General features: G+C 51.3%; 1 protein-coding gene and 1 long non-coding RNA gene across 5 annotated transcripts in view; one reads left to right on the top strand and one right to left on the bottom strand.

Moving 5' to 3' along the window:
* The window catches only part of ARSG (arylsulfatase G), a 102,235-nt gene that overhangs the window by 63,601 nt on the left and 20,351 nt on the right, over window positions 1-18,283 (top strand). For all 4 annotated transcript variants that reach the window (XR_003211776.2, XM_025889996.2, XM_025889997.2 and 1 more), the window contains 4 exons: window positions 853-964; window positions 3,756-3,893; window positions 11,146-11,342; window positions 12,251-12,331. Coding sequence is in view for 3 of the 4 variants with exons in the window: in XM_025889996.2 (XP_025745781.1) it covers window positions 853-964; window positions 3,756-3,893; window positions 11,146-11,342; window positions 12,251-12,331 (528 nt within the window). In the remaining variant the exon portion in view is untranslated. The remainder of the gene's footprint in view (window positions 1-852; window positions 965-3,755; window positions 3,894-11,145; window positions 11,343-12,250; window positions 12,332-18,283) is intronic.
* LOC141370917 (uncharacterized) overlaps window positions 13,553-18,283 on the bottom strand; it is a 12,238-nt gene continuing 7,507 nt past the window's right edge. The window contains exon 3 of the long non-coding RNA XR_012375412.1: window positions 13,553-14,205. This is a non-coding gene — a long non-coding RNA (uncharacterized lncRNA). The remainder of the gene's footprint in view (window positions 14,206-18,283) is intronic.

The following is an 18,283-nucleotide window of genomic DNA, read 5'->3' as shown; positions in this document are numbered from 1 at the left end:
ATCTTGCCCATGTGCTTTGTGAAGAGTGGCAGGTGAAGGAAGTGAAGACCTGGCTATTCCACTAAAAATGACCACAGAACATACTTTTCCCACCTGGTGACGCTTCCTCCTGACAAATGAGGAGGTTGAACTAGACTGGGGTGTTGACACCTTGCGTGCATATTTCTGGAGACCTGTGCTGGTGTGGGGAATGGATCCTGAGACTGGATCCTGCTCAGCAGGAAGCGGTGCCATTTTGGATTTGTGGTGTCTGCCATTGGGGCTGAGAAGAGAGAGCACCTGCCATACATTTGTGTCCCTGGACCAGATGGTCTCAAAAAACCTGCTGGCTTGGGCACTCCGAGGTTTCTTGATTCCTATCTCCGAGTTCATTCGTATCCCCTCCTGCTGCTTGTACCCTGTCCGAGGCGCACTGTCCTGGAACTCCATTACCCTCATCCAGACCTCTTATAGTTTAATCTCTATCTCTTACGTCCCCTTCGGGCCCTTGAGGGCAGTCTATTTTATTCCTTACAGTGCCATTCATGTACTTGATTTTCACCACCTACTTACTGAATGTGTTCATGAGTGCCCTGGGGACGGTAGTTGTGCAATACTTCTCTCCGTTTCCTCCCACTCTGGGTTAACTCTAATCCCAAGACGTTTTTGCCAATCTAGTCTTACAGCCAGAACCCAGCAAAGTGTTTTCTTTGCATACTACAAAGGGATATTAATCAAATCCTCTTTTAATTGCATACTCCATAGCGCTGCAGTATTAAATCATGGAAAATTAAATTTTTGTCCTGGGTGTAAGAATGCAGGCTCATAGAACAGAAGCCAAGTGGGGGTGCTCACCGGTTGCTTCCCTTCCAGGTTTTGGTTACTACTTTGGAATCCCATACAGCCATGATATGGGCTGCACGGATACCCCGGGCTGCAACCACCCTCCTTGTCCAGCGTGTCCACGGGGCCATCGACCAGCAAGGTAATCCCATCCAAGCAACTGGCAGTGGGCTCCAGAGCAAAGTGAGGTCCCAAGGGTGTAGTCCATTAGGAGTAAATGAGGAAGGCCACAGGAGACAGCTAAGCCAGTAAAAAAAGGGTATGTTTAGTGCAAATTTGAATGCATTATTCACATGCAGTATAAGAAAACCTTTAGCAAAGGTGAGGTCAACAAAATTATTTTATTGTTTAGCTCACCTGGGAAGAGGCTGGTGCTGCCTTGGACTTACCCAGGTGGGGCCTTGCTCCACCTCTGCCTGCTGCCTTCGCTGCCGGGCCACTCGCCCGGCCTAGACACTGGACATAAGCGGGACAGAGAGAGGGAGAAAACACACAGGGCTCCTTACAAGCTTCGTCGCCCTCCTCCCCTGGCAAAGAAGCCAGCATTCCGGCTTCGAAATGCCATGCCGTCACTCCACAGGATGCTTTAAAATCCTCTTCCCTGAAATGGGGAGATGCTCAGGACATACTAGTATGTGAAAGAAGCAGGAAACAAGCCATCAGCAATGTGCTCTTAGCTACCTCTGTATCCATACCTTCACAGCCCTACTGAGCGGGACTCAAAGGAAATAAGCTGAAGTGCTAACTGTGCATTCCCTCCGGTTGCGGGACTAAGGGGTTTTCATTTCTTCTTTCTTTCTCCTTGTATTTTCCAAAGATTCTGCAGTGAGCATGCAGTGCCTTTATTATCCGAAAAAGGTACTAAACTTTATTCAGGCAATAAAGCAGCACAGACCAGGTGCTCTGGTTGCTCAGCCCGTGTGCTGTGGTTATTTATAAGGTTACAGGTGTCGGAGCCACTGGGGAAGGCAAGTCTCCGCTGGCTCATTAATAACACAATAGTCAATATAATAATGGCCACGTATTGAGGATTGTTCCAGTCTAGGCACTCTCCGTGCTTATGTGCAATCCGCATGACCATTGTGTGAGGCAGGTATTTATCCTGATTTTAGAATGAGGAACCTGTAAAGGTACAGGAAGGGACCCGCTTGCCCAGGTCACCCTGCAGCTGTAAGAGGTAGAGGTGATGATCCCAGTCGGGGTCCCTCTGAGTCCAGAGCCCACGTGCTACTCAGACTGTGGTCGCCGGCCCAGCAGCGTGGTTATCACCTGCGTGCTTGTTAGAAAAGCAGGATTTTGGGGCGCCTGGGTGGCTCTGTCATTAAGCGTCTGCCTTCAGCTCAGGTCATGATCCCAGGGTCCTGGGATCGAGCCCCGTATCGGGCTCCCTGCTCGGCAGGAAGGCCACTTCTCCCTCTCCCACTCCCCCTGCTTGTGTTCCCTCTCTCGCTGTGTCTCTCTCTGTCAAATAAATAAATAAAGTCTTAAAAGAAAAAAAAAAAAAAGAAAGAAAAGCAGAATTTCAGACCCCTGCTCCCCCCAGGCCCCAGGTATGGGTCTGCGTTTTCACCGGCTGCACAGGGGATTCGCGTGCATGTGGCAATGGGAGAAGTGAAGCTATAGCTCGTCTCGTTGCCCTCCCTACCAGCTACAGCCCGTGGGCCGCTGTGGGCACACCTGGCCATATCGTGGCCTGCCATATGTCATCCAGGCCCCTTTAAATCCATGCTAAATCAGAGAGAAAAAAAAGGGTCGGCTTAGTAGGGGTGGGGGAAGGGGAGAGATTGTAGGTGATGGTGGAGTTGCCCCAAGTCATAACAACCTGAAAAACTTGACACGGACGGTGAGGTTAGCGTTATGATGCCTAGTACGGTGATAATCCTTCTTCCCTTTTCCAAAAATTGTGGCCCTTGATTATTTACCCCAGTCTGACCTTGTCTCCTAAGCTTTTGGAAGGGGAGTGTATGCATCTAGGTGTGATGGGGGATTTTCTTCTCTTTCCAGTCCTTCCCTGCCCTACGAGGACAGTTTCCCTCCCTGAGATGCCTCCCGTCCCCTCCTTTGCCCCCCCATGTCCCCCCCGCCATGGTTCTGAGCTTCTGCTCTGTGGCGGCCACGGCGGAGGGCTAAGTGTTGATGGAGTGCTCGTATGCTGGGCAGCGGGCAGAGCGCTAATGCTCACTGTCTTCTTTCGTCCTTCCAGGACCTCATCAGAGGGCAGGGGCATGCTTCAGATAAGGAGAGTTGGGGCTCTGAGAACTTAGGTAACTCACCCACGGGTCATGGCCAAAGTCATTACTCAGCCACTCATGTGGGGGCCTTCACGGGTCAGATTCATCTCCAGCTCTTAAGACCGTGGGCTGAGTTTGGTTTTTTCCAGGAGATATAACTGGTCTGACTCCCACTTTTTCCAGTGGCTAAAGCTTCTCCAAATCCCCCAAACATGGTTTGAAATGTATAAACTGTCCCCGGCCACCTGGGTTACGGTCAGCCGTCAGGTCATGTGAAGTCTAGATGGTTGATCTAGGAAAGCACCAAGCATTGCGCCCCGTAGACAGAAGTCATCATTTAGGGAGGTCGGCGGAAAAAGCCAGGGATGGCGGCTATTGGTTGGCTATGGGACTCTGCTTGAGTAAGTTAGTTTGTTTGGACCTCAGTTTCTCTTGCAGCAACATGGGAGTAATAATGTCTGTAGCTCACGGATGTCTTTGTGAGCTTTGCAAAGTGGCCAGGAGCATAAATCTCTGTTAGAAGGAAAGGGAAGAAAGTATTTTATTGGTTTTCCACTGGAGGAAATGGCAGATGGGAAAAATCATCTGGGGCCAGGTTATTAAGTGTTTTGTATTCATGTGAATTGCTGCATAAAAGCATTTTGTTCGACACCGCGGCTACGTAGGTGGTGGAAAAGAATACCGTCTGTGGTTTCCACACAGGAACCTGGAGAGGGATTGTTACACTGATGTAGCCCTTCCTCTCTATGAAAACCTCAACATCGTGGAGCAGCCTGTGAACCTGAGTGGCCTGGCACAGAAATATGCCGAGAAAGCGACCCAGTTCATCCAGCATGCAAGGTAAGAGTCCCCTGGCCCCCTGGGGCTGGCCCCCGGCCCCCACCCCCCATGCCCCCTGGCCTCAGCGCCCCTCCAAGCCATGCTGGAGTTCCTCTGCCCAACAAAGATGGACGCATGCATGTTCCCTGTAAATGAAACTGGAGAACAGTCTCCCCTGGAATCTCCAGGCCTGGGTTAGAAGCTCTGCAGGTATGTTCCCTGAGTTCACAGGAGCTTTCCCTTCCCTGGCTCAGATCATGCTCTGTTGTCATTGTCATTCTGTCCTCTCCTCTAAGCTCCCAGATGGTAGGGCCTGCTGCTGTGTTCTGGGCACTCAGAGCATTTGTTGATTCACTCGTGGGCCGAGTGGCTTAGCTTTGTCCTGCTGTGGTACCAGACTCACCACCGGCTTATTGGCTAAAACAACAGCAGCTTATTCTCCTCCATATCTGGAGGCTGGACGCCAAAATGAGTCTGATGGGGCTAAAATCAAGGTATCAGCAGGGCTGTCTCCTTCTGGAGGTCCCAGGGGAGGAATGTTTCCTGCCTCTTCCGTATTCTGGTGGCTGCTTGTATCCCTTGGCTAAGGGTCCCATCATTCTGATCTCCGTTTCTGTCGTCCCTTTGCCTTCTTGTCTTCTGTAGCCAAATCTCCTTCTGCTCCCCCTTTTAAGGACACTCGTGGTTATATTTAGGGTCTTCCAGGTGAATCCAAGATAATCTCCCTATCTCCAGATCCTTAATTCAATTGCATCTGCAATGTTTCTTTCACCATAAAAGGTAACACTCGCAGACTCCAGGGATGAGACCCCAGATACCTTTGGGGGCCATTATTCAATATAATGCACGGGGGTTACAAATTCCAGCATCTACAGGGCCCTGGTAGCTTCCAGAGGGAAGCAGACTGCGTGTAAGGCATTAGGGAGTGGTAGGGCCTGTGGCGAACTTGAAACACCAGCCCCCTCTAAGAGAGCAGCTGCTGCCTAGCTCCGGCTGTCTGTGGCTTCTTTAGGGGATGGGAGCCAAGACTGTCAGATCCTTCTCTTTCACAGGACACACAAGATACCTGGTCCATGTGTGAACTCTCCTCATCTTTAAATGTTAGAAATGACTCATTAAAAATAACAAAACACAGGGGCGCCTGGGTGGCTCAGTCGTTAAGCATCTGCCTTCGGCTCAGGTCATGATCTCAGAGTCCTGGGATCGAGCCCCACATTGGGCTCCCTGCTCAGCGGGATTTGTCTGTCTTGGAAGTGACAGACTTCTCCCTCTCCCTCTGCTGCTCCGCCTGCTTGTGTTCCTTCTCTCACTATCTCTCTCTCTCTCTGTCAAAATAAATAAATAAAATCTTAAAAAAAAAAATAACAAAACACTAAAAGCAGAACCCAGCCGCACCCCTGGGTGCGCATGCACAGACCGTGGGGTGCAGGCCTGCGCCTACCCACGGTCGCCCCACCTCGCCCACTTGGGCCTCACCCTGACCCTTCACAGCTGCCTTTGCTCTGGCCTCTAATGAGCCTGGGTATGCTCAGCTTCTCTTTCTCCTAAGACTGCAGACTCCTCCAGGGAGGTGGGACATCTTCCAGCAGGTTCTTTGGTATTCCCTGCAGCCTTAGCCTAAGAAGGCAAGAAAAAACGTGTCGCATGCCTGTCTGCCTGTGCAGAATTAAAAATGGACTCCACCTGTGCCTCACTGAGTATATCGGTCTTTGAATGTACAGGAATCCCCCCAACCCCTTGCTCAGCCACAGATGTTTCTAGAGAGCAGGGCAACAGGCAGAGCAGAGGTAGCAGTTTATTCTCGATAATAAAACCTACTTACGGCCTAAATCTGGAGAGCAGCCTGTTGGGGCTTCAGGGGTCCCAGCTTAAAAGTTTTTCGGGGCTTTCTGAGAAACACTGGCTTTTTTTGTCAGGTGGCTGATATGAAACAGGCAATCCCCTTCTCCCATTTGGAGGGTTGAACACGTCTGTGCTCCTTGGAGCTTCGAGATGATTCAGGTCCCTATGCCCCGGGACAGGTGGATGCTTCGTGACTGGTGGGGACAGTTCAGTCCTCCGTGCTTGGGACAGCACAGAGCCTTCAGAGGAGGAGTGGCAGCCCGCTGGGGACGAGAGACTGCTTCATGCTCTCACGTGGGCACGGGGCTGGTCACCCACCAGTTAACTAATCACTTCCAAGACAGACAAATCCACGAACAGCCTCCTTACCGTATGAAAAAGGTGAAGAGTTTGCTAATTTATTAATTAGTTATTAAGTGAAAAGTCACATGAATCCCATTGCCTTTTAACCTTACAGAAAAGAATCCTCAGGCACGCTGATTTCTTTAGGATTTGACTTGCCAATTCATCCATGGTTTTTGGAGCATCAGCAAGAAAGGGCCCCAAGAAAGCGCCTCCTCTATGACCCTTGCCCCCAGGGCCAGGCCCTCCGCAAACCTGGGCCTGTGTGTCAAAACTATCAGGAGTCCCAAGAGTAGGGTTTCCTGCTTCTCTTTGGCAAGAAGCCATCCCTAGACTCTTTGAAAGTTTCTACTTAGATCTTTGGTTGTATTTAGACCCTTGACCTGGCGGCATGCCCAAAGCTAACCCTTGATCTGGGTGTTTTAAACAGCAGGCCAAGCTCTTAACCGACAAAAAAAGGAGAGAGTAGGTGTCATGGGCTCCTGGCTCATGGAGCTGCCGGTCCTCTTGCCCCCCAGGGTCTGGGACAGCACACTGAGCCTGAATAGGGAATATGGGACCTGACAAGGATGAGTGTGCTGGGCCCAGGCTTGAGCAATAGCTTAGGATATCTGAAATCAGAGTGCATGGTCAATGTGGCGGAGCATTCATCATGCAGAACTAGGTCCCAGAGATACACAGGTGACAGACAAGCCCCCCCTGCCGGTCTGGACTGGAGCCAAGGACCCGCATCAAGGCCTTGATTCCCTCCCGTACTTGACTCCTCGATCCCGCCCTCGCATTGCCCTCCCCCTGCTGGTCTGCCCCTCGCCTTCCATTCCCCCAGCGCCCACCTGTACCCACCAACCTGCCACCTGCAGCAGGGCTCCGGGTTCAGCCATAAGCTCGTGCCCACTCCCCCCACCTCCTGCTTTCCCCTCTCTTCTGTGCCAGTGCTCTGATGGATACAGAGTGAGGCAGAGAAGGAGCTAAGAAACAGTGGGGCAGTGGGACCTGGACTCTTTCTCTCCTGCAGCTTCTCCCCAGCGCTGTTCCGCCTGCCCCCAGTGGCCACCAGCACAGCCCACCTGTAGCCCACCGCCCCCCCCACCGTCCTGTAGGCCTCACCGTCTTAGGGATCTCTTGCCTCACCCCAAACCCCGGCTTGGTTCCCCCATTACACCATCCCACAGCACCCCTGTATGTAGTTCTTCTCCATCACTCCTACTAATTTGTAAATAAAGACCTGATTCATTTTTCAGTTGCACTTTCCTCTCCTGTTTCCAGTTCATGGTGAAGCTCCAAGAAGGTGGAAATCCTATCGATCATGTTCATGGCTCTATCCCTGGTGCCTGGGGCCTAGTTAGAGCTTAATAAACATTCCCTGAAGGAGTGAATAGTGAGTGAGTGACTTTATCTTGCCCTATAGATGTGCCGGTGCTGTGCTAGGGATACAGACGTGAATAAGAGCAGTTCTTGCTTTTAAGTGGCTCGCAGGCTAGTAGGGAAACAGATTTGTATTATCAATGCTGATGAGGACGGTGAGGGAAGGGGAGACAGGGGCAGGGAGCAGGAGGCCATCCGTGGGAGACCTGGGAGCGGAGGAGGCGTGTTGGTGGTGGCTTTTGAGCTGGATCTTAAGAATTGAGTAAGTGTTTTTAGGCAAGATACCAGGAAGTTACTGCCAGGAGAGGAATAGCATGACCAAGGCATAGGAAGGCAGAAGGTGAGGTGTTTGGGAAGTTGGCATATAGAGAAAGAGTCTGTGAGCAGGAAGGAGGGTAACACTGGAAGGGGCCCCAACCTGGGTTGGGGCCTCGAGTGCTGGGCTGCTGGGTTTGGCTGCAATGGAGCCCCCCGTGTGCTTCTAAACAGGGAACTGGGTTCACGTCTGGGTTTGAGAACGGTGTCTGTACCACGCAAGCCCAGAGAAAGATGGAGAAATGTGTAGGCAAGTCCATTCCAGAGAGACCCCTTGTCCAAGCCGGAAGCTAACCAGGCAGGTGCCTACCCCTCCTGGTTCCACCTGCAGGTCTGGCTCTCTGGCCAAGTGCATACTGGGGACCTTTCATGAGAGGTCTTTCTATCTCAGATCAGATGATTTTGTCCAGATTTTGCTGTCCTGGGTTTTAATCTTCAGTGCACCACCATACCCTGCCCCATCCTCTCTCTCCTGGAATGTCGTCTCTGACATCTAACCTTTTTTTTTTTCCTTCTCTGCTCACTACTCCACTCATTTTGCCACACAAATCATATGTGTCCCCTTTAGAAATCTAAAAAACCACCCTGAATACCACACCCCAGACATAACCCCTTTTGGTAGATTTGAGCAAGTTCTTCCAGCCTCATTCTGTGCTGGTGCATAAACATATATATATATATATATATATGGATATATATATTTAACAAAAATGGAATCGTACTGTCTTATAATCAGCATTTTTCTTTTTTAGAAAGCAGCAGACTTCATCTGCTCTTCATTATTATATTATTATTTTTATGTACAGCACAGGAGCATACTGAAGGGCTGGCTTGGGGGATAGTTGCGCCCAGGGAACCAGTGTGTGTGGTTTTCGCACAAGGCTGTCTTTCTGAATGCTGGCATGGCATCAGGATGCAGGTAAAGAGGTACATCCCTGAGCACCACGCATCATGTATTATTCAGAACTGTCCATGAAAAGGCTACCATTTATTGAGTGCTCCCTATAGACTGTTAATAACCACAGCTTTATCGGGGAGGTATAATCGTCCCCGTTGTAGAGATGACCGAGGTGAAGTTAATTGCTCAGGGTCACACAGCCATGAAATAAAAATCCCAGGGATTTGGATGCAGGTCTCCAGAGGTTGTGCTTTCTCTCTGTGCTGCTTTTGCTCAGCCTTGCACATGCTTCTTAGCCTCTGGCCTGGGGTGCTGACGGGACTTTGATAACGGGTGGGAGTTTAGAGCATAATCACGGGGATGGGACAAAGTGTGGGCAGTAGGACCTCTCCCGCCCCGCAACCTGGTACATAAGTAACAGCCAGCACTCGGGGGGGAAAAAAGGCCCTGATTTGGAACATCTGCCCATTTCTGTGGTGTGAATAGTCTCACGTTGGCTAATTTCAGGCTACCAACGCGATGTCACTGAATGTGGAGTTGTTAAGAGGTGCGCTAGAGGACACGGTCGGATGGCATTTGCACCACACATACAACAGATAATCTCAAGAGCACGCATGCATAATAGTCAAGTGTAGTGGGAGTAATCAGGATGTGATAAATCGTAAGAATTTAGGACTTTTGCTGTTCACGTGATTTATTTCATTGTAAGTTGATATCGTTTAATTTTTAATGGTGGCCATGTGTAACAACTGGCTTGCGAAATTCCTGGATTTGGAGCCAGCTCCAGCCTACATGCCACTGCCGTGTGGTATCTACCTGTTAGAAACAGGCGCCCCCTCTGGGTGGCTGCTCATCTCTGCCGGGGCGCCTAGGTCGGCCAGGGGACCATGGGCTGGAATTAGGCATCTAGTCATTCTGTCAGCAGGATGTCCTGCTGCAGGACACAGCTTATACGACTGCACGTTATTGTCCCCGGGAGAGCAGGCAACAGACACTAAGTCAGCATTATCCAATGGAACTCTCCACAAGGATGAGAATGTTCTCTATCTGTGCTGTCCAAGATGGTAGCCACCAGCCATCTGTGGCTACTGAGCATTTGAAATAGTCGGCTTGGGCAACTGAAACACCGAACTAAATAGATAATATATATCACATAATATATAGAATTCTTATATATGCACATATAGTGATAAATATACATGACATAAAATCTACCTTCTTAAGTGTACATTTCAACAGCGTGAAGTACATTCACGTTGTTATACAACCATCACTGCTATCCGTCCGCACAACTTTTTTTCATCATCCCAAACTGAAACTCTGTACTTGTTGGATGCCAATTTCCCCTTCCCTCCGGTCTCAGTACCCAATGTTCTACTTCCTATCTCTACAAAGTTGACCACTCTCGGGACCTTCTCTCGGTGGAATCCTATAGTGATGGCCCTTGGCGCCAGGCTTTTTTCACTTAGCCTAGCGTCTTCAAGGCTCATCTGTGAATTAGCAGGTGAGACACTGAATTCTTAGTTTTATTTAATTTTCATTCCTTGAAACCTAAACAGCCACACGTGAGTCGTGGCCGCTGCATTGGGCAACGCAACCCTAGAAATGTCGCAGAGAAACTGTTGGTTAAGATGGAGGCGAGGCCCCTGTTGTGGGACTTGTGTCCTGAGTTTTATGGCTGTCGATGACGAGAGCTGAGTACCGGCACAGTCCCGATCAGGGGGCCCCGGGAGTCGGGACGCAGGGGGCTCCGCAGGGCGCGGTTTGAGGCCGAGCCGGGGAGCACTCAGAGGACTTGATGCAGGGTGGTGTAAATTGGGGTAAGCTAAATAATCGAGGGCCAGCTTGAAAATCTTATCTGTGGGGGAGCTGGTGTAAAAAAGACCCACACTTCTATCACCTCTCTGTACCAACTTAATTGGTCCCCCCAAAGACACCCTCCCCCGAAGGTGTGGCCTGTGGGAGGGGGCTCCATGAAGGCTCCTGCTGCTTCTGGAGGGTCGAGGCTGGAGTTCCGCGGCTGGCTGGATCCTGTTCCTTGCCTAGGGGTTGAGGAGGGGGACAAACAGGAAGCAGAGACCCCCAGGCTCTCTCCCCGCCCCAGAGCGGAATCAGCAGGGTTAGAACAGGGGCAGCCAGCAGCCCGGGTCTCTAACAGGGCCTTGATCTAGATATTCCCGGTGGTCACGTGCGTCCTTGGAATGGCCTGTGATCAATGCGAGTCATCCATGCATCTTCTGGAAAGGGCCGAGGCTGGGAAGGGATGTGATGGCCTGGATGCTTTGAAAGAGCAGAGACGGTTTTCAACTATTGCAATGACTCCCGGTTTTTAACTGGCTGACCAGATGACCTCCACATGCCCCTGTAGGGCTGTAGACTGATGTGTACTTCCTGAGTTCCCGGGGCAGAAGGCGTTCTGCGGCTCTTCTATGAGGCAAAGGAGAGACACGGAGAGCCTGGACAAACCAGCAGAGCCTTCTGGAGAATTACCTCTTGCCTCTCCCGTTTCAGCACCAGTGGAAAGCCCTTCCTGCTATACGTGGGCCTGGCCCACATGCACGTGCCCTTATCCAGAACGCAGCTCTCAGCAGACCCACAGGGCCAAAGGCCATATGGCGCAGGTCTCCGGGAGATGGACAGCCTGGTGGGCCAGATCAAGGACAAAGTTGACCGCACAGCAAAAGAAAACACATTCCTCTGGTTTACAGGTGAAGTAGTCACATCCAGCCAGCTCACTGAGATCTGATGGATAACCCTGCCCACGCCCCCTCTGAAGAGCAGAATCCGGCTTAAGCGATCCTCTTTCACAGGGCAGGGGGCTTGCTTTGAACTTGGCGTCCTGCTAGTGTTTGTTGGCCTGAGTGCTGAGCACCTGCCCACTGGGGCCTCCAAGGCTGAGCCGCTGGAAAAGTTTGCACAGATAGCAGGTACCCTGCTGGCCTCCTCTGTATTGATTTAGGGCCATCTGGGCAGTGACTTTGACATTGCAAACCTGTGTAGTCCTCGGGTGCTTCTCAGGTTTCCTCCTCACCATCTTCCCAGTCCCAAAGACTCCAGTTGTCACCAGTCACCTGTTGGCTGAGTGGGCAGAGCTAGTGAGCTGTTTAGAGGGCCTACTGAGGCATTGTGGGTCCCGGGATGAAAGCACTGCTTTCAGGGCAGGCAGAGACCCGGGCCTGAATCTGTCCTTTACTATTGGAAAAGGCTCTTTACCTTCTCTGAGCCTGTTTCCTCCTGTGCAAAACTGAGCTCACAATAGCATCCACTGCATAGCGTGTTGGACAGTCATGAGATAACGTCAGGGAAGCGTGGGGTGCATCCTAGGCGCTCAAGAAAGAGCTGCAGGGCTAAGACAGTTGTAAAACTAGATGAGAAGGTAATAGTATCTAAGACGAGAACCTCACCCTGGGGCTAGCTTGGAGCAGGGAAAATCCCACCTCTCTAAGAGCCCACCAGAGGCAGGCCTCATATAACAGGTCATTCTTCAGGGGCAGGGATCATATTTTTTTACAGTTTCTTCTCCTACTGAGACAGGGATATGGGATCAGGGAGGGAGAATCGGCAAAAGCGTCCACGAGCCTATTGATTGCTACATGTTGCTTCTTTTGGTTTCCAGGAGACAATGGCCCGTGGGCTCAGAAGTGTGAGCTGGCAGGTAGCGTGGGTCCCTTTACTGGATCGTGGCAAATTCATCAAGGTAGGGACTCGGCTGGGGTTGGTGCATCCCGCAGGGGTTGCTGAGCCCAGGTCGGGCTGTGGGGTCTGTCTCTGGGATGACCATCTCCTATGTAGGCCTTCTGGCCAGCATTACAAAACACAGACAAGTTGATCACCAGCTGCCAGCTCGTGGGGAAGAAATAAACTGAGAGATGAGAGTTTCTGTTGAGCCTGGACCACCCCTTTCTCTCCTCCTACCTCCCACCGCCCCTGGACTCCCTCAGGGGACGGGCCCTCAGTCCATGGACCTTCCAACTAATACACTTCACCTTGACTTTCATCCCCCTGCCCTTGCTTGTCTTCCTTGCTTTCTTGGCTTTCCTTTTTTATTTTTTTCAGTCATCTCTCCATCCCTCCAACCATGAATCATTTCATTCATTCAGGAAACATCCAGGGCATAAATACGCAAGGTTTTTATACACATTATCCCTGAACCTTACAATGTGGGAAGGTAGGTAGTAACACCTCTATTTACAGATGAATAAGGAGAGCCTCAGTGAGGCTAAGAACTTGCCCAAGGTCACACAGCTTGTGAGGAGGGAGCCAGGCTTGCTCCCCAAGTTAAAGTCAGTGATCTCCCCACCACATGACACTCTTTCCAGTTAAACCTCCCTGAGCCCCCAGCTCAGTGCCCATGTGCTCTGGGAAAGCTGCCCCCCAAGGACCTCACTTTTTTTTTTTTTTTAAGATTTTATTTATTTTTTTTGACAGAGAGACACAGCAAGAGAGGGAACACAGCAGGGGGAGTGGGAGAGGGAGAAGCAGGCTCCCCCACTGAACAGGGAGCCTGATGCAGGACTCGATCCCAGGACCCTGGGATCATGACCTGAGCCGAAGGCAGACGCTTAACGACTGAGCCACCCAGGTGCCCCAGGACCTCACTTTCTAAGATAGCTGCTGGGCTGGGGACAGTTTGGCAATAAGGACCAAAGGCTTGGAAAATATGCCTGTTGATGCCTGAGTTCTTCCTGATTAGGCAGGTGCACAATGATACATATGAAAGTATGGTCATCATTCCATACTTTTTAAAGTACGGTTTAAAAAAAAATAGTTGGGCATTACCCAAGTGTCCAGCAAGAGAGGAGTGTGTACAGAAATGGTGATATGCACATTTAAGGACATTCTAAGGAACCGTTGAAATGATGCATATTATTGACCTGGAAGCATTTACCTTAGATACTTTTCAGTGAGGAAAGCAGGTTACAAAGCAATATATAAAGTTTGATTTTATTATATGAAAATAAGCATACCAGTTCTCAGAAGAAGTCTTGAGAGAGGTATCAAAAGTTAACGAAAGATTAGCAGTGATTACCTTTGGGTAGGGGAAGGAAGGTTTACCTGTCATTTTTTTTCTCGCAACAAAGTGGTCTTATTTGTGTCCTAAAGGATTAAAATAAATCTTTTGGAAGGTGCTTGTGTCCCAGGGGTTCAGAGGTGGGCTTGGGGGGATCCCCCCTCCCTGGGCCAGGTTTTCCCAGCTCCAGAGCTATGGCTTCCACAGTCTCCAGGTCAGAGGACACAAACTGCTTTTCCTATAAGTCTGGCAGAGTATTTGTAGTTACCTAGAAACTAGAACGTTCGTGCATCTCATGGCTGGTGGCGAGAAGGAAGTGCTGATCATTCATTTTTATTTGTCACCTTTAACCTGGTGTCGGTCCAATCAGATGCCTCGAGAACTTCACAGGTGAGAGCGTCTGTGGCCAGGTCTTGTGCCTGGAGATTCCGAGTTGGGGGTCAGGAAAACTGGGTGCCACCTCCCCCTAACCTGCCCCGTGACCAGCTGGCTTCATCTTCATCCGTTGTTTCTCTTCATACTTATTGACCTCTTTGACCGGTCCTGTTCAGGAACACTCTCTGGAGAAACGGGGAGAAAAAGGTGCCAGGATTAGAGGAGGTGTAAATGTGCCTCGTCCTTGCAACAACAGGCTAGAGAGAGAGGTGGGAGCTGGGAGCGTTTTTTTTGCGTTAGCTGATTATAATTGCTCCTCTCCGTACCTGGAATGCCTGGAATACCCTCAGCCTCAGGCTCCTGGCTTCAGTGCTCAATTGGAAAGAGCCTGGAGTCAGGACTCTCCAGGGTAAAATTCCAGAAGGCTATGGAGACCTTGGATGGGGCGGGTAAACCTGCGTCAGTAAGAGGCTCCTCTGTGGATAGCTCTCTGTTCCCTAGGGTGACCTCTGATCCCCTATGTAAGGCCTTATCTTGTCTCTCTCCCCTTTCTGAGACAGTTCTGAAATAGTGAATTAGGTGTAGCGATGGGGAGTGGGGCTGTTCTTTGAGGGAAGTACTTTGCCCCGGGAGAAGCGCAGTTATGAGGGGCGTCTGGGTGGCGCAGTCCGTTAAGTGTCTGTCTCTTGGTTTCAGCTCAAGTTGTGATCTCAGGGTGGGGGGATCGAGCCCCGCGTTGGGCTCTGTGCTGGGGACGCAAAGATCAATAACGCCCCTGGCTTTAAGGAGTGACGGTCTGGAGCAGTGTTTCCCAGACTTTAATGTGCAGACCGTCCCCTGGGGATCCTGCAGTTTGGACTCAGTAAATCTGGGATGGCCAGGGACATTTTGCATTTCTAACAGGCTCCTAGGCAACACTGAGGTGGCTGGTCCAGGGATCAGCCCCTGGAGCCACCAAGCCGGAATATCCACGTGGAAACCGTATGAGTCTGCAACTTTCAGATTGAGACCAGTAGTCATCAGGCTATGGTCCCAGACCCGCAGCGGTAGCGCCACCTGAGAACTTGTTAGAAGCGTGAATTCTAGGACCTCTCCCCGAACCTGCTGAGTCAGTTTCTGAGGGATCCTGGCAATCTGTGTTTTACTGTGTCCTTCCGGGTGATTTTTGATGCGGGTTAAAATCTGAGTGCCACTGTCGAGAGCTACCCTGTCTCGTACGCCAGGCACGCTGGCCACACTTCAAGGGCTCAGAAGCCACATGTGGCTGGTGGCTGCCATACTGGACAGTGCGAATAGAGAACATTTCCATCATGGGAGGCACTTCGATTGGACAGTGCTGGGAGCCTCCACTGAGGCAGGAGATTGTAATCCGGGGTAAGGAGTCCAAGATAAAGGGGAGCCCAAGGGCATCTCACCCACACCGGAGGGAGAGAGGAAGGCTTTCCCTGAGTGGTTTGAGTTTTGAAGAATGAGTAGGCCACAGCTAGGGATTCGCAGGGGAGGGGGCCGTGAGCAGCCTGGCCAGGGCTGTCTGGAGCTCGCGGGAGTGGATAAAGTAGGGGGAGGCAAGGCCAAAGGGAGAGCCGGGCCTGGGGGTCAGGGGTCTTTTGTTTTCGTTCAGACCATTTTGGCCTTAATTCTAAAGAAATGTGGAATCTTGGAAAGGTTTTATGAGTAAAGGCGACATGATTCCATTTTATCTGAAGTGAGATTCTGTAACATAAGATTAACCCTGTTGATGTACACGGCTCAGTGGCACTGAGCACATTCACTGCGTGGTGCAGCCATCACCTCTGCTGAATCCCCGGACATTCCCTCCGCCTCTCCCCACCGCCCAGTGAAAACTGCATGTGCACCTTCAGCACTTGCCCACCCCCCTTCTCCAACTCCTCCCGGCCCCTTGTTCAGGTTTAAAAGACCCGTCTTCCATCAGCGGGGCTGAGGGCAGGGAGGGGGGCAAGACTAGACTCATTTCCACCAAGCCCTGGCTGGTAAATGAGGACAGCAGGTGACAGAACCCCCAGCAACATAGGAGGACACCTCAGCAATCTTTATTCCAACCACCGTGTCGGCCACACAAGGAACCCGAGGTGGAGCAGGGCAGAGGGCTTTCCAAGGCCAGCCATTGGTCAAGGGGGCCGTGTCATTTGACTTCCACCAGCTCATTACTCAGCCTGCGTGATGGTTGTTACTCACACCGTGTTTTACCCAGCTAACTGCTCAGCCGTCTGGAAAATCCTGTGTTGCTTCTTTGGACCCCATGGTCATCAAAGAAAATCTTTCGCCCGTGGAACAATGTGAATCTTTCTGAATCTGCAGGAGGCAGAATGGAGAGGTGGAGGGAGCTAAGGGCTTTGGAAGCCCCACTGGGGCTCGAATCTTGACTCAGCTTAAGAATCCGTGCCCACCGGGCCCCTCCCCTGGACAGCCCAGTTTCCTCCCCTGTAAGGTGGGGCTGTAGACCCCGCTCGCAGGACGGCTGGGAGAATCAGCTGGGATACTGCCCACGAGGCACCCAGCCCTGTGTGTGTCCTCTCCTAACCCCCATGATTCTCCACGTCTTCATTCCCTGCTGAAACAGACCAGTCAGTGTTCATTAAACTAAACCGGTCAGTGTTAATGTCTAGCCCCACCGAAGGCCGTGAGCAACTTAAATAACATATGGGTGCCTTTCCAGGTGCTCTGAGCCTCCGTCTTGGGAAGCTTTGCTCTGAAGCTGGATTGTAGTCTCCCCATTTCATGCTCTGGTGAATGTGGATCTTTCTACTTGGAGCACATATTTTGGAATATGTGTGTGCCAAGGGTCATCACAGTGTCTTCAGCCCAAGTCCGGTTCCTTGTGGGATAGTTGGTTAACAGTCAGGAAAGCTAAACTGGTCAGTATTAATGTCTGGCCTTACCAGAAATAGCCAGTAGCATCTGAGGATGAAACATGAATGAAGTATCTCCAGGAAACAGTCTGGCTTAACTATTTTTGAAAATATAACTTTTCCCCCTCTCTCTGCTGCTCTAGATGTTGCTTTTACATAGGACCAGAAAATGGAAATTTTCACAGCTAAATCATGTGTGTGTGTTTCCTCTGATCCAACAGAGCTAACCTATTCATAGCAAATAACATTATAATATTAATAAACTTAAAAAAAAGAGAGAACACTCTTTTGGGGGGCGAGGCATAAACACATGCAGCTTAATGTGGGGGGGGTGGGGCACAGCACTGAATTCTCGGTGGGGAGGGGGCCGGATGCCATTCTCTTCTTTTCTCAGGAAAGCCTGAAGGTGAACTTTGCCTAGGGGTAAACACTTCCCCTTCCTCATTCTCCAAACCAGCTTCCCCTCCGGCTCCTCCACAGCCCTCCTCCTCCTCCTCCCTGCTTGGGGGAGAGAGCCCTGGGGTGGAAGGGGCGAGGCAAGGGGGCTCAGGTCACAGGAGGGAGGCTGGGGGTCCCTCTGGACCACCTGCTCCTCCTCATCCAGGTTCCTCTTCAGTGGGATGCCTGCACATCGTGCTGTAAGGGGCCGGTCTTGAGAGCAGATGAAAGGGAGAAGGCAGTCAATGTTTTCGCAACAGAGTAGGACAAACAGTACCCAGAGCCCTGCTTCTTTCTCCCCGTAGCCAGCCTGCTACGTCAGGCCACGCGCTGCCTTCCCCTGTTCCCGGGGCCCGAGGCCCCCCTCCTTGTCTTCCCTTTCCTTTCCTGGCCGAGCCGCCTTGCTCAGCTGATGGGATGAGGCAGTGTCTCCTGGAGCCATCCCTTCACCCTGTGCAGGAGTGAGGATGCTCCTCTGGGCTTGGCCTGCGCCCTGCAGGGTTGAGGAGAAACTTAACCAGGGGGCTGGGGACAGAGCAGAGCGCCCCTACTTCCTCCCAAACCAAGAGGGCCTTGAGGGGCATGCGCACAGCTGATGTGGAGCCCCCTGGGGCCCCAGGGCGGCCCTGGCTCACAGGAGCTGTCCCTCCCTTCCCCACTCCAGACCTATTTCCTACCCCGGACAGAACCAGCACCTTGTTTGTCCCCTAACTGACTGCTCCTCTGTCTGGAAAATCTTTTCTTGTTTTATTTGAAGAGCAGAACTGTTCCTTCCTCCCCCTTGGTGATGAGGAAACATTCTGTTGAATTTGGCATCCTCAGCTTCTAGGAGACCTTGGTTGTTTGTAATTTGATGCTATCAGGTTGTTGCATAAGCTTTCCCACTGGGAAGCAGGCTCCGCATCCTGGGCCTTCTGTTCTGCTTGGGGCGGGGGGGGGGGGGGGGGGGGGGGGG

This window comes from Callorhinus ursinus, unplaced genomic scaffold (genome assembly GCF_003265705.2).
Source record: "Callorhinus ursinus isolate GAN/ISIS: 27379988/994484 unplaced genomic scaffold, GSC_fseal_2.0 scaffold50, whole genome shotgun sequence".
NCBI classification, from domain to species: Eukaryota; Metazoa; Chordata; class Mammalia; order Carnivora; family Otariidae; genus Callorhinus; species Callorhinus ursinus.
Note: the sequence above shows the minus strand (reverse complement) of the source record. Positions and strands in the feature narration are given on the sequence as shown.